Source organism: Malus domestica, chromosome 11 (genome assembly GCF_042453785.1).
Source record: "Malus domestica chromosome 11, GDT2T_hap1".
Lineage (NCBI taxonomy): Eukaryota > Viridiplantae > Streptophyta > Magnoliopsida > Rosales > Rosaceae > Malus > Malus domestica.
Window position 1 is genome coordinate 20,569,807 of NC_091671.1, and position 17,279 is coordinate 20,587,085.

General features: G+C 38.2%; 2 protein-coding genes and 1 pseudogene across 2 annotated transcripts; 1 reads left to right on the forward strand and 2 right to left on the reverse strand.

Moving 5' to 3' along the window:
• Positions 1–2,132: 2,132 nt before the first annotated feature.
• Positions 2,133–3,566, forward strand: LOC139189481 (uncharacterized). The gene is made up of 2 exons (XM_070808435.1): positions 2,133–2,603; positions 2,868–3,566. The coding sequence occupies exons 1-2, from the start codon at positions 2,133–2,135 to the stop codon at positions 3,564–3,566; spliced, it is 1,170 nt and encodes a 389-aa protein (XP_070664536.1).
• A 2,228-nt stretch (positions 3,567–5,794) lies between these two features.
• Positions 5,795–7,727, reverse strand: LOC114819754 (indole-3-acetaldehyde oxidase-like; annotated as a pseudogene).
• LOC103448235 (uncharacterized) lies at positions 7,401–17,079 on the reverse strand. Its single transcript, XM_008387487.4, has 14 exons — positions 16,747–17,079; positions 15,913–16,569; positions 15,567–15,773; positions 15,149–15,460; positions 14,269–14,399; positions 12,844–13,998; positions 12,457–12,598; positions 12,203–12,362; positions 11,802–11,965; positions 11,096–11,181; positions 10,000–10,099; positions 9,039–9,100; positions 8,366–8,525; positions 7,401–7,912 (listed from the first exon to the last, which is right to left on the reverse strand). The coding sequence occupies exons 1-14, from the start codon at positions 16,990–16,992 to the stop codon at positions 7,739–7,741; spliced, it is 3,756 nt and encodes a 1,251-aa protein (XP_008385709.2). The 5' UTR covers positions 16,993–17,079; the 3' UTR covers positions 7,401–7,738.
• Between the last annotated feature and the right edge of the window lie 200 nt (positions 17,080–17,279).

Consider the following 17,279-nt stretch of genomic DNA (forward strand, 5'->3'; position numbering starts at 1 on the left):
TAGTAAAAGTCACTAGTTATGATTGTGTTAAGTAAATTCTTGGCAGGAGTATCATGCAGTTCATAGTTACGAATGTCTTGTCAATGCTTATGATTTTTATAGAACTTAATGATCTTTGATATGTATCTCTATCATGTTGTTCATATAGGGAACTTGATAAGAATAATTTGGTTGCGTCGCTGAGTCCAATTCAATGAATTTAGGAAAATCTGAAAGTTAATTTGTGCTTCTCACGATTAATTTGGGGCATTGTCATTCATGGTCGATAGGAATAATAACTGGAAATCGATTTGTATGATTATGTGTCATGTGTGGAGAATGACCCTCTAGCTAGCCTTACACCCCTAAAAACATCCAATTTCGTATTACCTTTAGTTTGTTTCTGCAAGTACTTAGGTTTACTTTAAATTCGTCAAAACAACCCCCATTTAGTATTCTGAGTCTTTTTAGTTTAATTTTCGTCCAAATCACCCTCTAGTTCTTGTTTTGAGTCAATTTAACTTAGTTTTGTGTTATTTGAATCAGTTTAGTTTGTTTTGAGTTGTTTGAGTCTAGCTTTCAGTTTTTAAGTTTAATTTGTGTTGATAAGTATCCCTAACTAATCTCCGGCCTAGAATGATCCCTACTTACGCGTACTACAACTATCTTAATAGGGTTTAATTTGCGTGTTAGTTTTTACCACATCAAATTTTGGCACCGTTGCCGGGGATCTCTTTGTTTCTGTTTTTGGTTTTCTTGTGTTTCTGATTTTGTTTTGTTTTGTTTTCTTTGTTTTAGGTACTAGTTTACGACTCGAAGTTCTCAACCTGTTTGTGCACACATATTAGAGTTTGACGACGATTTTGAACGAACGTTGAGAAGGAAGATGAAGCAGCCAAAACCCAATCCACCTAGTTCTAGTTCCGAATCTGAATCTGAAGTGGAAATTGAAGAATTCGAAGAGGAACAAGAAATGGTTGTTGACAATCGAACAATCAAGGAACTTTCAACCTCGGGATTGGACAATGTCGTTCCTCTTTGCATTCAATACCCTACAGCACTCAAGGCAAGACGATGAGTTTGAATTGAAGTCTAGTTTGCTGCATCACATTCCCAAATACCATGGGCTGTCCATGGAAGATCCGAACAAGCATTTGAAGGAATTTGAAGTGGTGTGCTCAAGCATGACACCAATCAACGTGGATGGCAATATTTTGAAAATGAAAGCCTTTCCATTCTCTCTTATGGACAAGGCTAAAGATTGGCTCTATGAATTAGCACCTGGAACCGTCACTTCTTGGGAAAGCATAAAGAGAGCATTCTTAGAGAAATTCTTCCCAACTTCAAGAGTCATTCTTTTGAGGAAGAAAATTAGTGGAATTCAACAAAGCCAATGAGAGTCATTTCCAACGTACTATGAGCGTTTTAAGACGTTAGTTGCATCCTGCCCACAACATCAAATGAAGGAAGATCTTTTAATTCAATATTTCTAAGAATGACTACTTCTAATTGAGAGACAAATGCTAGATGCCTCGGCAGGTGGTGCTTTGGTTAACAAAACCCCAGTTGCAGCAAAGATCTTAATAACGAACCGAGCCTTGAATGCACAACAATACGAGGGAGTTGGAAAAAATGACCCCCCATGGCAACACCAAGTTAATGAGGTAAGTTCAATGGCTGAAATTCAATCTCAATTGACTAATCTCACTATTCTTGTGTCACAGGTTGTTGAAGGATCCAAAGGGCAAGGAACAAGTGCTTGTGGCGTGTGTTATATGCAAGGACATCTCAATGATCGATGTCCTTAGTTGATAGAGAATGGGGGATGGAAAAATGCCAATGCCATAGGTTATCAAAGCCAAAATCAACCATGGAACGACCCATTCTCCAACACTTACAATCCGGGCTTGAGAGATCACCCAAATATGAAGTGGTGGGAACCTCAAACTCAACAACAAGGAAGATATAGACAGCCACCTCTGGGGCTCTTTCCAATGCCATTCGCACCACCACAACCTCATCCACAATCTGCCCAACCAAATTCAGGTTCGTTAATGGATAACGATAAAATTCTTCAAGTACTAACTTCATTAACGCAGGGCCTACAAAATCAAGCCAAGGAGATGGGCGAATTAAAAAATCAAATGGGGCAAATGGCGGAATTCATGGGACAGTTTAGAGAACAAGGCAAACTACCTAGTTTAACCGTTGTCAATCCAAATGGAGGATTTGAAACCGCCAAGGCAATCACGTTAAGAAGTGGCAAGGAGGTTGGAACCAACCCGCAAACATCCAAATCAAGCCAAAAGAAGGACGAGAAGCTGATACTTGAAGAGGAAGAACAACCCTTGCTGCAGCCCTCTAAACCTTCCACACCGTCCAATCCAAGTAAGGTTGGTTCAAATTCGATTCTTTCTAATCCTATTCCACCAAATGTGCCTTTTCCTAGCAGGTTCAAGCAATCTAAGAAAGAAGAGAATGAAAAAGATATTCTAGAAACCTTCAAGAAAGTACAAGTCGATATCTCACTCCTTGATACAATCAAGCAAGTTCCAAAGTATGCTAAATTTTTTAAAGAGCTTTGCACAACAAGGAAAAGGATTTCGAACAAGGAAGTGGTACGGGTAAGTGAGAATGTTTCAGCAATTTTACAAAGGAAACTGCCTCCTAAATGCAAGGATCCAGGTAGTTTCACAATCCCTTGTGTTATTGGAAATACTAAGTTTGAACATGCTATGCTAGATTTAGGTGCTTCCGTTAATGTCATGTCATACTCTATTTATGCATCTATGAACCTAAGAGAGCTTAAAAACAATGGGGTTATTATTCAATTAGCTAATTGTTCTAATTCATATCCGAAATGAGTTTTGGAAGATGTTTTGGTGCAGGTTAACCACTTGATATTTCCAGCAAATTTTTATGTGCTTGACATGGAAGATTCGGCCCATTCTACACCATTGTATATCCTACTTGGGAGACCTTTCATAAAAACAGCCCGCACCAAGATAGATGTGTTCAAGGGGATATTAACAATGGAATTTGATGGCAAGATTATTGATTCTAACATTTTTGAAGCTATAAGGTATCCTAAAGACGATCATTCTTGTTTTTCTATTGATGTATTTGATTCATTGGCGCAGGAATATCTTGACTCCTTGGAGAAAGATCCCCTTGAAACAACCATTGCCGAAGGAATAGGACTTAAACCCAAAGTGGTCGTGCCTAATTGTTCAGAAATTGGCGAGATGGTGGCTGCCCTTAAGTCTTTGCCACAACACATTGGTAAGCCTCCAATCCCAATTCCAATTCATGTTTCTACTAATAAGTTGTTACCCTTAGTGATTCGGGCACCCTCCCTCGAGCTTAAACCGTTACCAAATCATTTGAAGTACGTTTTCTTGGGAGATAAAGGGACGTTGCCTGTCATAGTCTCTTCATCACTCATGGCAATGGAGGAGGAGAAATTGGTTCGGGTGTTGAAAGAGTACAAAACAACCATTGGATGGACCTTGGCCGACATTAAGGGAATTAGCCCTACAACATGCATGCATCGCATACTTCTAGAGGAGGGGGCTAAACCAACTTGAGAGGCTCAACGTTGAATCAACCCTCCAATGATGGAAGTTGTAAAAAAAGATATTATCAAGCTTCTTGATTGTGGAGTGATTTATCCAATTTCGGATAATCGTTGGGTTTCACCGGTTCAAGTTGTTCCAAAGAAATCTGGAGTCACTGTGGTGAAGAATGCAGAGAATGAACCTGTGCCCACTCGTATCCAAACAGGTTGGAGAGTTTGCATTGACTATAGGAAGCTCAACGCCACCACTAGGAAAGATCACTTCCCTTTGCCGTTCATTGATCAAATGCTTGAAAGGTTAGCTGGTCATTATTTTTATTGCTTTCTTGATGGTTGTTCGGGATATAATCAGATTGTTATAACTCCAGATGATCAAGAAAAGACTACTTTTACTTGTCCATTTGGTACTTTTGCTTATCGTCGAATGTCATTCGGTTTATGTAATGCACCAGCCATGTTTCAAAGATGCATGGTAAGTATCTTTTTAGATTTTGTTGAGAAGATTATTGAAGTATTCATGGACGATTTTAGTGTTTTTGGTGATTCGTTTGATGATTGTTTAACTAATCGCACATTAATCTTGAAACGTTGCATTGAAACTAACCTTGTTTTAAATTGGGAAAAATGTCACTTTATGGTAAAATAAGGCATAGTTTTAGGTCACATAGTTTCAGAAAAGGGAATTGAGGTTGATAAATTGAAAATAGATCTTGTACGCTACTTACCCTTTCCCATTTCGGTGAGAGAGGTTCGTTCTTTTATTGGACATGCAGGATTCTATAGACAATTCATCAAAGATTTCTCGAAGATCTCCACACCCCTATGCTGACTCCTACAGAAGGATGTGCCATTTAAATTCGACGATGAATGTGAGAAGGCCTTCAATCACCTCAAGGAGATGCTCACTTCGGCACCCATCATAATTCTACCAGATTGGAGTCTTCCTTTTGAGCTTATGTGCGATGCTTCAGATTATGCATTAAGGGCCGTTTTGGGACAAAGAAATGACAAGCAGCCGCATGTCATCTACTATGCTTCTCGAACCTTAAATGACGCTCAATTAAACTACTCCACTACTGAAAAAGAACTTCTTGCTGTTGTGTTTGCTTTAGATAAGTTTCATTCGTATTTACTTGGTACTAAAGTTATAATTTACTCTGACCATGCAACTTTGAAGTACTTACTCACAAAGAAAGAAGCTAAGCCAAGACTTATTCGCTGGATGCTTCTTCTCCAAGAGTTTGATGTGGAAATCCGAGACAAGAAAGGAAGTGAGAATGTAGTGGCTGACCACTTGAGTCGTTTGATGAAGATCCATTACCTATCCCAGAAGCATTCCCGTACGAGCAGCTGCTGTCCATTGAGGTAAGTGAGCCATGGTATGCCGATTTAGTGAATTATTTGGTGTCTATACAAGTTCCAAGCACCCTAAACAAGCACCAACGTGACAAACTTAAAAAGGATGCACAGTTTTATGTATGGGATGACCCTTATTTGTGGAAATATTGCCCTGATCAAATTCTTCGTAGGTGTGTGCATGATTCTGAGTTTAATTCAATTTTAACTTTCTATCACACTTATGCATGTGGGGGTCATTTTGGTACACAACGCACAACACTTAAGGTTTTAGAATGTGGATTTTATTGGCCTACTATCTTTAAGGATGCTAGAATTTTTTGTATGACTTGTGATCGTTGTCAAAGAATGGGCAATATAGGTGCAAAAGATCAAATGCCGCAAACCCCTATCTTTTCTGTTGAGATTTTTGATGTTTGGGGTATTGATTTCATGGGTCCTTTTCCTTCCTCACATGGTCTATTTTACTTGTTGTGGATTATGTGTTGAAATGGGTGGAAGCAAAAGCCACCAGTACTAATGATTCCAAAGTGGCTGCAGATTTTGTCAAAACTAACATATTTGCCAGATTTGGAATGCCAAGAGTACTTATAAGTGATGGGGGTTCCCATTTTTGCAATCAAACCATCGAGGCGTTGCTCAAGAAATATAATGTCACACATAAGGTTTCGACATCTTATCACCTTCAAACAAGTGGGCAAGCTGAAATTTCTAACCGAGAAATCAAGCAAATTTTGGAGAAGACAGTTGGGCCAACTCAGAAAGATTGGAGCTTGCGTTTGAATGATGCATTGTTGGCGTATCGTACAACCTACAAAACACCAATTGGGATGTCTCCATTTCGGCTCATCTATGGGAAACCTTCCAAAACGATACTTCAGCTAGGAAGGCAGCATTCAAATAAGCCAATGCGCTTCCTAGGGGTCTTGGTGCAGCTCGATAGGTTTCAAAAAGCAACATGGTGTTGGTTTCTCGAGAACCTTTTCTAATTGCTTCCCAGTTTGGGATTTTAACACTTAAGTACACTTTTCGGATCCAGTGGAGGCCTTTTCAGAAAATCCTCCAACATAATCGTCTCAGATCTAGCACCATTCATTATATCTACCTCTGAATCCACAGCAAGAAGTATTGTAGCAATATCTGAAGGAAAACATTTTCTCTGTGCCATCACCAAATTGCCTCCTATACTAGCTGTATTTCTGATGAACCCGGAAGCAATTTTCTCCATATGAATGGCAATATTTTTTAACACATCACCACCTCTTGATGGAGATCCACCGTTGTCATTCTTTCTCAAAGACTCAATAACTTTAGAGATTGTTACAATTGCTCCGAACTCAGCCCCCGTAGGATCGATCTTAATCATTGATAATTCAGGAACACATCTGAGATCAATGTTATCTGTCATAGCGCTTTAGTTCCTTGTAATAGCCCGTCCCTGTGTTTCCAACAACTAATTTCATCTCGTTTGCACTATCAAAATCATTATCTTTCAATAAGTTTTGAAGCTCCTCAACTCTAACAGGATTGTACCAACCATATCTCTTAGGATCCAAGGGCATGGAAGAACGAATTTCTTTCTTTTAGAAGTCCGGAAATGTACATATGTCTCCATTACGGTTATATGGAGGCAAACTCTTTACTTTTACTTCCTTACTATCTCCCTTTTTCCAAAAGGAGTTGAACCCCAAACCCTCCATATCAACATCAGCTGCGAAACTCTTGCAGGCATCAGCAATTGGTCGATACCCCGTACATCGACAGAGGTTACCTGCAATAGACTTTTCAGCTTCGGAAACAGAAAGCTTGGAGAACCCAGGAGGGGGATCAGGTCTATTCGTCTTTTCAGCATTGAAAAGAGCTCCAAAGGATGAAACACACATGCCAGGAGTACAAAAGCCGCATTGAGAAGCATGGAAACCAGCAATCCTTTGGTGAATTGGGTGGAACCCGTCTTTGATATTTCCAAGGCCTTGAGTGGAACATCCATTTATACTGCAAAGCAGAGTGAGACGTGAACTTGCGGTAAAATCTTTCACTTCTTCGAGGACAAGGTCGTACTTCAGTTAAACAATATGATCAAGAGTATTGGATTAGAGGACAAGGTCGTACATTGGTAATGAAATGTGGTTTCAATTCATTAAAATTAACAATTGACCACTGCCTCGCTAATTGAAATTTAATGGATTGTACATCGAATAAGGATAATGTAAAGAAATATAAATGACATTGATAAGCAACTAAATAGTTTAATTGAGCATAATCAAGAATTAATTAATTAATTAATCAATCATAAGAAAGGTTCGTATTTGCCTTTTAAGTTAGTTTCGGGTTTCGGGACCTAAACGAGTTCTAGTCCGCAAGGCATATTTAGTTTAGTTGTATGACAACTAAATTAAAACGAGCAATTAACCAAACTAGAAAGGGGAGGCCGGCCATGCTTGGGGTAGTGACTTATTTACAAGTTTACCACTCAAATGAAGAGACGTATAAAAGTAACTTCATAGCATTTCCTTGGGTATGTAGAATGTAATATACAACGGCTATCATCATCTCTCTATATGCAGCTCTTAACGTCCCACAAGAAGTAGTAACTATCCTTCACTCTCCAAAAACCAATAAGTAAATTTTGTTAACGTTCGCCAAATAACACTCAACAAATAAGAATCTGCTACCTCAAGGCCTCAGGATTTCTGAAAAATTTGACACAAATCAGTTGGAGACATCATCTACCGTGAATCTTTGAGAAATTACACTCTTCAATCATTGTAACCAATGGGGCTGCTTCACGTATTGTCGGAATGTCCAAATTCATGTCACGGATCTTTAGATTGCGAAAGCATAGAAGGCCATTTCATTACCAACGTCTGAGTAATACTTGTTGTAGTTGAGGTATTCCCAAAAATGAGAAAGTCCAAACTCCCCATGTTTCGGTGACTTTAGGTAACAGAGGTGCAGTTCTTTCATGTTCTTGTCAAAGGTTTGTTTTATAGCAACCACCTGCAAAACAGGTACACATGCATGTCATCAACAGGTTCGTTCGTGTTTTGAACATGATATTTCAGCTCACCGATTTTCATTTTAATATTCAACTGCACAAATCCTCTATAATGTCTCATCACAAATGTGCATGACCATCTACTTAAGCACCCGAAGCAACAGAGAGTTGTTTAGGATGCCATGACACATGAATGCATGTACGAAAACAAACCCCATTTCCTTGATGACTTGGGTGTTCCTGAAAACATAGTATGCTTTGCATTTTAAGCACCCAAAGATCGCAATACCAAGCTAGCAACATTTTTCTTGCACTTTCGCCTAATGATCATAGTTGCTGTCCCCTACTATATAAATGGCATTGCTAGTTCAACTAAAATGAAATTGTTTATAATTTTATGTCACCTTAAATTTCATGTCCACGGTTATTTTCAACTTTACAAATGTGATCATCACCTGGGATATATTCATTCCAGAAAGCCTTGCAGTTCTATTCCCTTCACCTGTTCCAACATCCCACATTCCCCCAGTCAGACAAGACCTGAAGTCAAGAGCACACTGCAGAATGCTTTCAATGATGCGAGCTATAGGTCGTGTTTCATCAGATAGGAAACATCTGCAAAGGTAAGATTCATGGTTAATTGACAATCAAAGGAACATTATCGAGAAACATAGAAATGTCAAACCATTCCACAAGGAGGGCAGAATTCCCTTTGTTCAAAATTCAAATTGCTTATCCCTAACCACCCTTTTGCTGGGGACAAGAAACAGTTTTCCACCTTATGAAATGATCTCTTAATGTGGGCCTACCTCTTTTCCACAATCAGATCCCAGTCCCACAAATTCAAACCTCGATTTCCACCAGGTGGAAGAACCCAAAATTTCATAAGCCAACTTCACAGTTGACAACCCAATTTAGCAGCTAAACCCTTCAGTTTAGTTTCTTGTGCATTGATTCAGAAATCTTTCAGCAGACACCAAGACACACTTGGTGCAATCTTTTTTTCTCACTTACTAAAAGTGAATAAAATGCTTTTATTGATACAATCACAAAGCATGGAAATTTAGAAATACAGGGCATACATGTAACAATGGTAAGAATAATTTACGCAATGACCAATGAACTTACATGTCAAGCGAATCTGTTAAATATGCCATATGTGCAGACTGAAGATCCATCATATCTTTGACCTACAGTAACCAGATGTCAATTTTTAAGATCGTCGTCATAAAATATTCTAGAAGAAAAGGCATACCAGAAGCAATTGAATTATATGGCATAAAGAGACATGATATGAATCGTAGATGTCTACGTGTGGCAATTTATTTTTCAAGAGATACTGCTAAAATTAAATAACTTTACAATTTACTCGACAATAAATAGTTCAATCTAACATAGAGCAATCTACCCAAATTTGAATTTTGATTTTTCTTTCCCTTTTTTTTTCCTAGTAGAGTTCAATCAATGAATTGTTTTTTAGTTCCAATAACACCCTTTATAAAACAAATTTCCATTACAAACAATTACCAACCTCATGTCAGAGGATCTCCAGAGTTTCACATCAACAATTGAGACGCTCAAAACAATCTATGCGTTTGAAGATTTATCGTATTTTTTTTATCTTTCTAGCGTGGGACCTAGCAGCAAAGAAGGAACATATTCCAAAGGCATTGGAAATCATAAAATGCGCAGTTTTTAATTGCCTTCATGGCGGGGGAAACAAAAGTAGGAAACTTTGTTATCCATCACACAGGGCAGGCTTTAGATGATTTCATCAAACCACTTCGGGAACTGGAATCAATAATTTTATTTTTATATCAAAATTAGTTTAGCAAAGATTTTTATGGTCCTTTCATGCGTCATGAATTCAAATAACATAGATATCTCTCATCACCATCAAATGTAACGTGCACTAGCCATTACATGGACATCTTATAGAACATAAACATGGAGAGAGAATGAAACTTCAACCGCAAAGTTGATGTACAAAGATTTATGTCCTATATGTTAACCTTCCCCAAATATCAAAGTCAATTTTCAAAGGTAAATTGTATGAAAACTTTTAAGAACAAAATAGGAAGCTTCAAACCTCATGCTTAAGTGAGTATAGAAACCTGCACCATGATACATGTGATAGCTGTGACTCCACATACTGCTGTAGTGTAGATACAAAATGATTGACCTGGTGCCTAGGCATATAGATCAGAGAGACAATTAATATACTTTCAATTTGAATTCTTAAAGCTAGTTCTTGATCAAATTTAAAATTCCTCTGAGGAAGTTAGATTGTTTGAGAAAATGGTCACCCATTTCGCCCTTCTTTAGTTTTTACCCTAGGTTAAAGTTAACCCTGGTAGAAGTAAGACTACCTAACATATAGACAATAAGAATATTCTTAAAAAGTTTAGAGTCATTATGACCACTCTACCCAACATCTCACAGAAATCCTACAATCAAATTTCTTCAATCTTGCTACAGGTAAAAGAAATCGATTGAAACACATCTCCAAACATTTGAGGAATAGGGCAGTTTAAAAGGATTTCTGTCCTACACATCTCATTAAACACATCTTTCAATTAGTCAGACTTGAACCCTTCACCTGTCACACCTCTTGCCTATTCCTTTCTCTTGTTTCCTCCTGTTATTCCCCCTCTTATGGAGGCCAGTAGTCCTACAAATATAGAATGAGAGCAGCACTTTCCATCCTATAAGGCCCCCAAACTTGGTGAACTCAAGATTCAATCCCAGGACTCCCCTACGATGACAACACAGCTTATTAACTGAACCATTCCGCAGGGATGAAAATGTTGGTCGATAGCTCTGACATTTTTGGCCGAAGTATCCTTTTTTACAAGTGTCAACACCAATACTTGGGCAGGGGGTATTCTTCCTCAATGTGGCCAACAATTCATGCTTATGAAGATATTCATCCCAAATAGAAGGGAGGAACAAGATGCAAATTCAAATGAAATAAACTCTCTAAGCATGTTTAACACTATATAAGTCAATTCTAAATCAACGTAAGCCTTACTAGAGTACCCACATACTAACCCAACCAATTAATGTAAATCGATTCCTTCTCTGAGATCAATTACTCCTTTGAACAGAAAAGAAAACCCAAAAAATATCAATAAAACAAGAAATAAACTTTCTCATAATATGACAATCACAACTGCTCCATGTACCTCATCTTCACTAATGCATTAAAATGGCCCGCTCCTGTTTTGTATTGTTCAGAGTGATTATTCTGACTAATTGAATGTACCAAATCCTGCAGATACCAAGAAATAGGATCACTTGAACTACCATGCATTTCCATGACCAAATGTAAGTCCACGTAACTTATGCACCAAAAAAGATTACCATGAATTACCACGCAGTTTAAGAAGAAACAGAAAAGTTAATAAAATCAAGAACATCAAAACAAGCATTATGCAGTCAGAAACTGTGAAAAAAGGTGTAGTGAAAACAAAACTCATGTATCGATTCAAAACTTAATTATTTACAACTGTCAGAGAACACTTATGTCTCAGAAATTCATGGTTAAAAAATGAGAAGGCAAATCAGCCCCAAAAAATTCCCTATCACAAACCGATAGTAGTTAGTTCTGCTTCCAGTTTACTATGTTTTACTTTTTTAATGCTTAAGATTCAGAAGAATGATCAGCTGGTAAAGTACAACAACCAAAACTCAATAGGAGGCATCAAATCACACGGAAACGAAGGAAAAAAAATGCTATGTTACCAACATCTATAAGACAAGTATAGACAAATATTATCCATCCCCCTTCTGAAATTTAGAGCTTCATAGCTCTGGCTAAAAAAGGGAGATTTAAGAGTAGGGGAGGATGAACATCTACAATAAGCTTTTAGCCAGCCAAAGAATCCCTACCTTTAATGGGCGCCATACATCAGTCAATGAGAATATAGCAAGCTTCACTTGCATCAGAAAACTGAATATCTCAGCATATATATTCAATGCACCAGGACTCAAAACAATACTTATGGGCCAATCCACTTGATAACCCAAACCAAGAAAGTTGAAGGAATGGACTCCTGCATCATTGACGAGATACAGTATTAGAGGGTTGTGGGGGTAAAGAGAGAGAGATAACAGAAGAATTGACAAGTGAAAAGTTAGAAATATATGTTTCAAGTTCCAAGCTTAATCTAATCTGAAACGAAGGACAAGAGGGGAGGCACCATATGCCTTTTTCTGGTGGACAATAAATTAATTTGAACAATAATCAAGTAATGTTCCAATAGCTGATGAAACATGTGGGAGTAATGTACCACTAGCAGATGCAGAAAGAGTCATTGCATCATGTCCCTTCATGTACACAAATAACCTGTCCTTATGAAGGTCACGTTCACATGATGACCTCTGAACTGATGACTCAAGTAAACCTTGAATTTCTGAAAGTCTATGATCTGCCTCTGTAACGCACCATTTCTATAATTTCCAGGAAAAAAATTTGAAAAAGAGTCAGGATGGTACCATGATAACTCAGATACTAGTATTGTGTAATGACAGTAGTGATTATTACATGATGCCACAGGGACATAATAAACAAATCAGCCCAGTCCGCTAGTTCCATAAAGTGGTAGCGCCGCAGAGCCAGTAAATGTTCTTGCAAATCAAACCCTTCTTCAAGCAACTTAATAGTTAGCTTGCTGACATACTTATATCTAGTATGTTTAAGGATACCATCTCTCTTCCAACAGAAGTACTTTGAGTAGGACAAAAAACAAATAAGGGATATACAAGACTCGCAAACTTTGGATAGCTAGAAACAATCGAACGCACAAACTGATGGTTGTAAAACTTTCTATGCAGTCCAGAATGTGCTCAACCAAAGCATTTACAAGAAAGAAGAAAATAAGAGGTCTACTGATAAACTTTCCTTCTATGTAATGCACAGAAAAAAGGATACTGAAGCATGATTTCCTGAAGAAGGCATTTGTGAATAATAAAATCAAGTGGTATCTCAAAATTCTCTGGCTTGCATTGTCTGTGATCTTCAACTCTATTAACGACAGTGTCACTAAATCTACCAAGCAAACTCTCCCAACAACTACCACCAGAAACATTTGTTAAATTTGCGTCTGCTTGGTTGTGGTCCTTTGTGTCTGAAATTGGAAGAAAAACAGACACTTTGGCTTTATCAATCAAGACATTCTGTCCACCATAACCTTGTTTGCCAAGGTGATCCCTCCTGACACTGCTTGCTGAGGCACTGGAGTCTGAGAGCCCTGCAGGCGGCTTTTCCAGATACACCTTAAAAGGGTCCTTTATGAAAGAAAAGTCAAAGTAAGGCAAATAGTCCCCCAAGTCTGTTATGTGCCTCTGTCCTGGCTTGGTTATCAGATGAATTAAGTTAGTTTTTATCAACATTGGGTTCATGCTGAGAAAATTGTTATGGGAGTTAACCTTCCAACGTTGTAACGTCAATAAATCTGAAGAAGTATATGTAGCGTTTCGAGATTGATTCTTGCCAGAGGCTTCTTCAATTAAAGCATGAGTCTCAATTCCTTTTTTAAATGTACCTTCCTTTAAGGCCCCTATGATTCTCTCATTCACCTTTGAGGCAGAACCCATTGGATGTGACCTTGGACCATCACTGTACTCTTTATCAATGACAGAATAACTCTCAAATGAACTACTTTCTGGCCAATCCTTAGCAGATATACAATCAACCAACTGAGCGCTAGACATACAAGACCAGTTTGACTCCTTTGGTTTGACGGGCACAGATATCTGGCTTGTAAACATTCCTTCATGATGAGAATGTACAGGGGAATCTCTTTCTTCACAAAATCTATTCGGGTCAGTTATGATATGGCATGAATCTTCACATACACGAGGATTTTGCAAATTATCAACAGGACTACTCATTGAAAAGCTTAAAGCAGATACATATTTTTGTTCCAGCTCATTGATATTATTGGGAAGCTCAATATTCTGCTCCAACACATCTTGCTCTTCAGAATAACTGGAGGTTGAACACTCAGATGACTCGTATGTATCCACCAGATCAGATAGACCATCCCTTGCACTTAATTCATCAAAATCCAAATCAAGAACTGCCCTGAGAATTAGAGAAGTCCAACCATTTATGAAGCTACAATAACATTTGGAAAGAAAGAAAGAAAGAACTAGAAACACGAAAAAGGAGCAAATGTATTCACCAGCCTCTCCCAATCCTAACATGGTAAGAAAACCACACATGCAGAAGCGCAACAGTCATCCAAAAAGCATAGACATGCATGCATTCCCATGCACAAAATAAAAATACATAGACATTCCACAAACAGAAAAGGCGATAGGGGAGTGAGAGAGAGAGAGAGAGAGAGATTACACATGTGACTCCCTTTCATCATCTGTTGGAGAAGCAATAAAACTATCAACTTTGTCATCCAATGTGAACAGAACTGGGATGGTGGAACTCCTTCCATTATTATCCAAGAGAACTCTGCCTTGTGGAACTACCTGCGTAAAGAAAATGAATCAAGTTATAAGAAAACCAGATAACAACACTGCGGAGAAATTTTATGAAAGAAGGCAGACATGAAACCCATGTTTCCTCTCATACAAGACCCTTAATCCTTCAAGAGAGTAGAGAAGTAGATACGAGAGAGGCACCTATAAATTATAATCCATGGCATAATTTACTTTCCAAATATGGGCTGCCTGGAGGTAATCATGGCATGTCAAAAGACCTATCAATATAAGAACAGTTTTATGGCAAAGGACCTAGTGATATCAACTTAAACTTGCACTACGTGCTAAAACCCAATGTGCTCATCATAAGCAGAGTTTCAACGTCACACCATCAGAGATTGCTTCCAACCAGCAATATATACCATTTTAGAACATACCAGAGGAACGTCTTGTAGTTACATCTGGAAAGTGTTAATTCAACCTACGACTATAAGAAAATGACATGACGTGTTTTGGAGTGAAAAATTCAAGGGTAAGAAACTATCAGAGTACTCGCAAATCATACAGACAGTTTATAATTTTTATAAGCCTAGGAATGCAAAGACATCCTACATAAACAATTAAACATTGACCGGAAACTGAATAAAATGCTAATTGCATTGCATGCTGCAAACTAAAAAAACAAAGACAAAAATATTAAAAAAAAACTAATTAGAGTTATAATGCTATTCCATTTCTAATTTCATAGGAGAAACATGGTTTCTATCTAAAGAAACTAAATTATCACAGTCAATAACCTGTTGATATCTGAATTCAAATTTCGCTGAAAGATTCTTTAGTTTTTCTTGCATCTTTTTGTAGTAAGTGTCCCTTGAAAGTATCATGGCCTCAATATTTTCTTTGCTGAAAGTCAATGGAGATGAATAACATGGACTATTGCCCGAAAACCCACTCCAGCAGGGAAGAAACCCCTCATAAGTGTGGTCTTTGGTGGCAACAAAAGTACACAATTCAAGCAATTTCACTAGAACTTGCAGTTGCTGACCAGCTCGAACTAGTGGAATCAAGAAGTCCTTCAAAAAATAAGGAACAGCAACACCATCTCGTTCCTGAGGTGCAAACACCAACTGTGAGAACTCATGTGAAGAAGAGAATGATGAATTCATCAAAAACATAACCTAACTCCAGCTCCAATAGCAAAAGTAATAGCCTTACCCTAATAGTTGCCAATGGGAAGTCAATCGGGTTTCCGGCTTTACCGCATTGATTTGGAGACATACTGTCAACATATTCTACCACAAACTCCTTGTAAGGGTCACTGATCTCAGCTTTGAAAATCCATGATCTAATAAACCCACAATATGGTTCAAATGTACGAAGGAAAATAAATTTGAGTAGAGGACGATGAGCAGGATCAGAAACCTAATAAAATAAATATATATGTCAATGAAGTGTCCACTAGCAAAACCAGAAGTTAAAATTTTAAACTGAATAAATATGTCAATGAAGAGCATAGCATACTAAACAAGGTTTCACAGTCGGGAAAGAAAAGTAAGCTAACCTGTAATTGGGTATACAGATATGTGAGCAAATGCCCTCCTCTGTAGAACTTAGAAAATTCAGATTTTGCTTTTGTAACCAATTCTTCCAAAGAAGATACTGAGAAGCAACTAGAGAACTGATACACGTTACATAAGTTTGTAAGGGATTCGATCTGAGTCCTCAATTCTTTCGTGTGCAAATACAACTCCAACATAGTTAGATCAGAATACACTACACTGTTCATACATCCCACTACAGAAGACGAACGCGAAGAGCGCCTCAAACCCACTGATGCATGCAAGGTATCCAGTGCACGCATGTACCCTTCCACAACCTTTCCCACGGCAACGGCAAAAGCATGATTAACAAGACTAAAAGGAGGGCATTGCTTCACTTGAGCCTCACCAGCAAGATGATCTTGACTTTCCACATTCAAATTCGTAAAGAAGTCCACAAATTTTCGGAGGAGAAAGACTAGCAAACCTGAGCAGCCAATGGGTTGGAGAATGCTTCCCAGAGCATGGGTGCTTGAAGACCTATTCCACAGGCTTGGAATCTGATGGAAGCTCCGATCAGCCGGGTCGGAGCGAAATGCAGCAGAAAGCTTCTGGATACTAACAAGGGCTGATTCGACTCCTCCAAGTGCATTCATCGCCAACCTCACCAAACTTGCCTCCTGTACCCAAATGGTTCAAATTCTTAATTATTTTTTTTTCTTTTAACTTTTAAAGGACATCTACAAAATACAGAAGTTCAATTTTCCCTCAAACCAAACAAGATTCTGACTGAAAATCCAGAAACTTTGGAAAACTGAGATTGAAGAAACCCTAAGTTGAGAGAAGATGGGACTTACGGAGACGGCGGAGGCATGGTCGAGGGACTGAGAGGAAGAGGAGTTGGGGTTTAGAAGGTGGGAATTGCCGCTTTCGGAAGGGATCGATTCCCAATTAGTTGGAGGAAGCCATGGATGTTCCAGCTTTAGATTCTCAAACAACGAGGATGCGAAATTGGTGTCCACTGTCATACTAACGCTGCGGGCACAGGTCCTCGACTTGCCTTCTTCCTGAATTGAGTGTGAGTGAAGGCAGGAGAGACGCATAAATCTCTCACAGGCTCTGTTACCCCGCCAAAGCGATTCCCAATATCACACGCTCTGTTGCTACCAAATTTTTTAAATTAAATTTGCAAAACAAATCTAGATATAAATTATTATATTATTAATTAAGCGTAAATTAACTTGTTTATTTCTTATTAATAACATATCATTTGGTTTGCAATTTTGTGCCTTTAGCATTATCCTTCCTATTATTATAAGAGCATCTCTTTGATATGTCAAAATCCTAAGTGGAATGTCATTGTGTATATTTAACATCAAAAGTCATTCCA

What these genes read in the sequence shown, in the direction of transcription:
- LOC103448235 (XM_008387487.4), bottom strand. Translation starts at nt 16,992, where the DNA reads ATGCGTCTCTCCTGCCTTCACTCACACTCAATTCAGGAAGAAGGCAAG. An exon ending in ATCTGTATACCCAATTACAG is followed by an intron (nt 15,774 to 15,912) that starts GTTAGCTTACTT and finishes TTATTTTATTAG; the next exon opens with GTTTCTGATCCTGCTCATCG. An exon ending in CTTCAGGAAATCATGCTTCA is followed by an intron (nt 12,599 to 12,843) that starts GTATCCTTTTTT and finishes TAAACATACTAG; the next exon opens with ATATAAGTATGTCAGCAAGC.
- LOC139189481 (XM_070808435.1), top strand. Translation starts at nt 2,133, where the DNA reads ATGGCGGAATTCATGGGACAGTTTAGAGAACAAGGCAAACTACCTAGT. An exon ending in CGAACAAGGAAGTGGTACGG is followed by an intron (nt 2,604 to 2,867) that starts GTAAGTGAGAAT and finishes GTTTTGGTGCAG; the next exon opens with GTTAACCACTTGATATTTCC.